Source organism: Brassica napus, chromosome A9, assembly GCF_020379485.1.
Source record: "Brassica napus cultivar Da-Ae chromosome A9, Da-Ae, whole genome shotgun sequence".
NCBI lineage: Eukaryota > Viridiplantae > Streptophyta > Magnoliopsida > Brassicales > Brassicaceae > Brassica > Brassica napus.
In genome coordinates, this window is record NC_063442.1 from 6803344 (window position 1) to 6807512 (window position 4169).

Below are 4169 nucleotides of genomic sequence, written 5' to 3' on the forward strand. Positions count from 1 at the left end.
TTGACAATATATCAGAGTATCAGTAGTTGCTTAGCGTGTGATTAAATAACTCGTTGATCAATATATAGTTCTTTCTGAATAATGAATTAATTATGTATGTCTTTTGCATATTAAATACTAAGGGAATCGACGTAAACAGGCTTTTATTATATAAAGTTGTAAATTCTTTAAAAAATTACCAAGTATAATATGATTCATATCATATCCACATATATTTTGAGTTAAAACCTATAATTAGAAAGAGAAATCGCAATTTACTTATAATTGACAAAAAATAATACATTGTTTTGTGCAAACTTGACCTTCAAGTCAAATAAATTAAAGCCGCTTTAGACTTAGTTACCTAGTTAAGCAATGGATGCTTAGAGAAAGATATCCACAACATTAGACAACCGAATTAGAACTATAGCTTTAATTTACATTCTGCTTCATTAGAGATATCGACCAATCATATAAATAGCCTAGTTATCACTATACTAATAAAATTAATATTTAAGCTAGTCGTTTTCACATGAATGGGCTCATCCATTCAAATCCATCAATGTATTCTGGCGAGTAGAACAAGTTCTCATAACCGCCACCGTCGTCTCCAACTTCGACTTCGTAGTCTCCGAAAAACGGCGTAGTCTGATTGGCTTCGACAGAGACAGAAGATGAGATCAGACTGTTGCTTAAGACTCCTTCGACTCTTAGTGCCAACCGTTGGATCTCTCGTTCAGCGTCATGAAGCTGCTCCTTTAGGTGAAGAACCTGAAATAATAAGTTGATTTGATTAACTAAATACCTTACTATTTATAGCTAATCATGTTGTTATGACTTTGATTTGATTAATTTAATTTTGTGGGTCTGGTGATTAGAGGCCCAGTGATTAAGACAAGCAAGTGAATAACCACTAGAAAACGAAGGAAGTTTGTACGGAAAGATAATTACATAAAATGACACTTGGTTTTATTTATTCTTTTGGAATTAGCAGTTCACTTTCTCTATTATTTTATTTTTAATACAACAAAATAATATACAGTTTGACAAAAAAAAAATAGTATCAGTTTATGTAATTTACAGCTTTAGCTATATACTAAAGGTAACAAAACAAAATTGTGACTCAATCAACGTTGATTTCTACTTTTTTTTTCTTTCTCAATTGCTTATGTTGTCTTGGTTTCAGTTCATATTAGTTTTCTTTTTCTTCGGGTATAAGTGTATAACATTTTACAAGTATATGTTCATAAATAGAAATTTTTGTTATTAAATGAAAACCAGTAATCGTTATCTATAACCTACATAACTCTGCCATACATCTTTAAGCAATTTATAGTAAAATATTAATTATTTTCTGGAAAGAGAAGATAATCACGCACCTCAGAATCAAGACGACACTTCTCAACGACGACGTTTTCGTGTGCGTTCTTAAGTCTAGTGTATTCATCTTCAAGCCTCTTGTTCTTCCACCGTGCACGGCGGTTCTGGAACCAGACGGCGACTTGGCGAGGATCAAGCCCTAACTCCTTAGCAAGACGATCTTTCCTCTCTGACTCAAGCTTATGTTCATCTCCAAAACTCATCTCCAGCATTCTTACTTGCTCATCACTCAGTTTCCTCTTCCTAAACCACCCATTGCCTCCTTCTCCACCTACCTCCGCCACCGCAACACTCTTGCTCTTCCTCCTCCTCCTCGGCCGCGCTGGTTTCGATCCTCCTGCTGATCAAAGAGAAACCAATTAGTACGAATGTTTTAACTTATCACAAAATCTATGTCTTTAACTCTAAGTATTTATCATGCACGTATGTGAAAAGGACTAAGACAAGACAATTTTATCATTACAAAAAAATAAAATAATAAAGAAGACACACTTGAAGATAGTTGTTAACCCAATTTTTGGGGTTTTAAAAAAAAAAATAAAGAGTAAGATCTTAAATATGGACAAACCTTGTTGTGGTATTGATGCAGTATAGACACTAGGGTACATCTGAGAAATGAATAGAAGATTATGATCATCTACATTCTGGTTATTCATGTTTCTTGGTCTCTCCCTCTCTAGATCTTCTTCTTAGTTGATGTTTTTTTCTGTCTCACTTTTTCTGCAATAAGGAGAAGATGTGTTGGGAGAAGAGGGGGACTTATCATTTATAAAGGAGGGGTAGGTGTCAAGGGATGGTTTGATTAGAGTTTATTTATTTTTAGTTATGTAATAAGTATATATTTTCCAAATTACATAATTATCCTTTTGCATATTATGTTATATATTATATATCACTATCGTTAATAATGTTTCATGTTGAAAAGAAATGACTTTTAACTTGAAATATATCATTTCCTGGAACTCATGTGAAAGCAATAAAAATAATGGAACATTTTAATTTTTTTTCTTCTAATTACGTACTAAATAAAGAAATAAGTAGATCAACATAGATATAATTTAATATACTGCTTGGATTGAAAACTATATATGGATCTAAATATCCTTCTATCTAGAAAAATAAAATAAAATAAAATATGAAACTAATTAACTTCAATAATTTTAAATTTGACATTGCATTACAAAGTAACACAGTTCTCGATTTTAGTCCATGTAAATTCTACTAAAATTTCCATTTTAGTATTCTTTTGAAGGGATATTTACATGCAGTCTTTATACATGTAATCCTCGTTATATATAATCTAATGTGTATTTTGATAAATATTTTACGTGTAGTGAGAGGATAAAAGGGAGTCGTTATCACCATCATATGGATAAGTCTTCGCAACAAACTAAAAGAGAACACATAAGTGACTTGCCATCAAAAGGTTGTTTAATTTTTTCACTCTCATCTTCAGTGTGTTAATAACTTGTTACGTCCCCACTCTTTCTAAAGTTTCCTTTAATCCGATTTCTAAACTCGAATAACATAAAATTAAGTATAAAGATTCACTTAAAATGACTTTAAATTTTGATCGGTATAACAACATTAGCTTACTAATTAAAAACTCGTTTTCTTTGGTTTGTTAAAAGAAAAATAAACGTAGAGGGAATTATATTATTTCATTCGAAGAAAACATAGAAACAACTGATTTTCTTGTGTAACAAAATAGAAGAAAAGCACATCGATTTGCTTAACATCTAAAGCTAGCGGTAGGTATATGCTTAATATACTGTGATTGTCTCTACTATCATTTTTGTTTTGTAGTGTTTTGGAACAAATTCAAGTATATTTTTCTGATAGACTGTCCCTAATTGATATTTGATACCATAAAGCCAAATGCCTTTATATTCAAGATTTTTCTTCGAAATGCGTTTTATTTTATATACGTTTCAAGATGATGTATTTTTAGCTAAAACTTCAACATAATGTACTTAAAGCAATTACGTGCGAAGTAAGGATTGAATAAATTTAACCTTTCTTAATCATGCAATAAAAAATGCTTATTGCCCATGCTATATACATTAGTATAACAACACCTAGATAATTACTCCCTATGTTTCTTAAAAAGTATCATTTTAACATTTTTTCTTGTTATACAAAGAATGTCATTTTAGAATTCTAATGATAAATATATCTTTTCCACTTTAATATTAGATGCAAATTGCATTGATCTTATAAATAATTTTATTTATCTCAAATTTTATTTGTTAAATAAATGTAACTAATAAAAACATAAATGCATTTCAATTATTTTTTTAATATATGTAAAAAAAATGTCAAAGTAACAATTTAAAAAAAAAAGGTGAGGGAGTAAGAAACATTTTGGAAAACATTATATAAGAATTAACCAAGTAGTCTTGGATTAGTGGTAAATGGGTTTCAACTGGAGCTTCCGCTCTGGGTTCGATTCCTCTTGGTCACCCATAGACGCCTTAAGTGGCAAGAAAACTCGGATTTTTGTTGGTCTATCAGTGATTAGTCTTTGAGCATATAAATCCTTTGAGATCACACCAATGTTATAAAAAAACATTATATAAAAATTTAATAATTATAAATATTTTCTTAAACCACTAAAAATACATAGTATGAGTTTTTATATAGTTCTTGGGATTCGAAATTATATTGTAGAAACGAAAGGTTGTTGTGAGGATTCAAGATCTGTAGTGGTCATGTATTTGTTTACTTCTTGTATAATTTCATTGGTTAACAACTATCTTTACTTGACTGAAGGTACTATTAGAGTTTTAACCGATTGTAGGTTTGGACTC

The 4169-nt window shown here is 30.3% G+C and overlaps 1 protein-coding gene across 2 annotated transcripts; it reads right to left on the reverse strand.

Annotated features, from left to right (window-relative positions):
• Positions 1 to 245: 245 nt before the first annotated feature.
• On the reverse strand, positions 246 to 2610 carry LOC106374738 (homeobox-leucine zipper protein ATHB-21-like). 2 transcript variants are annotated; one of them, XM_013814698.3, is made up of 3 exons: positions 1928 to 2610; positions 1359 to 1699; positions 246 to 750 (listed from the first exon to the last, which is right to left on the reverse strand). In XM_013814698.3, exons 1-3 carry the CDS (start codon positions 2013 to 2015, stop codon positions 508 to 510), a joined length of 672 nt encoding a protein of 223 aa, XP_013670152.1. In that variant the 5' UTR covers positions 2016 to 2610; the 3' UTR covers positions 246 to 507. The 2 variants fall into 2 exon arrangements, with proteins under 2 accessions (XP_013670152.1, XP_013670160.1); XM_013814706.3 differs by having other exon boundaries at positions 1359 to 1696; positions 1928 to 2604.
• Positions 2611 to 4169: the final 1559 nt, after the last annotated feature.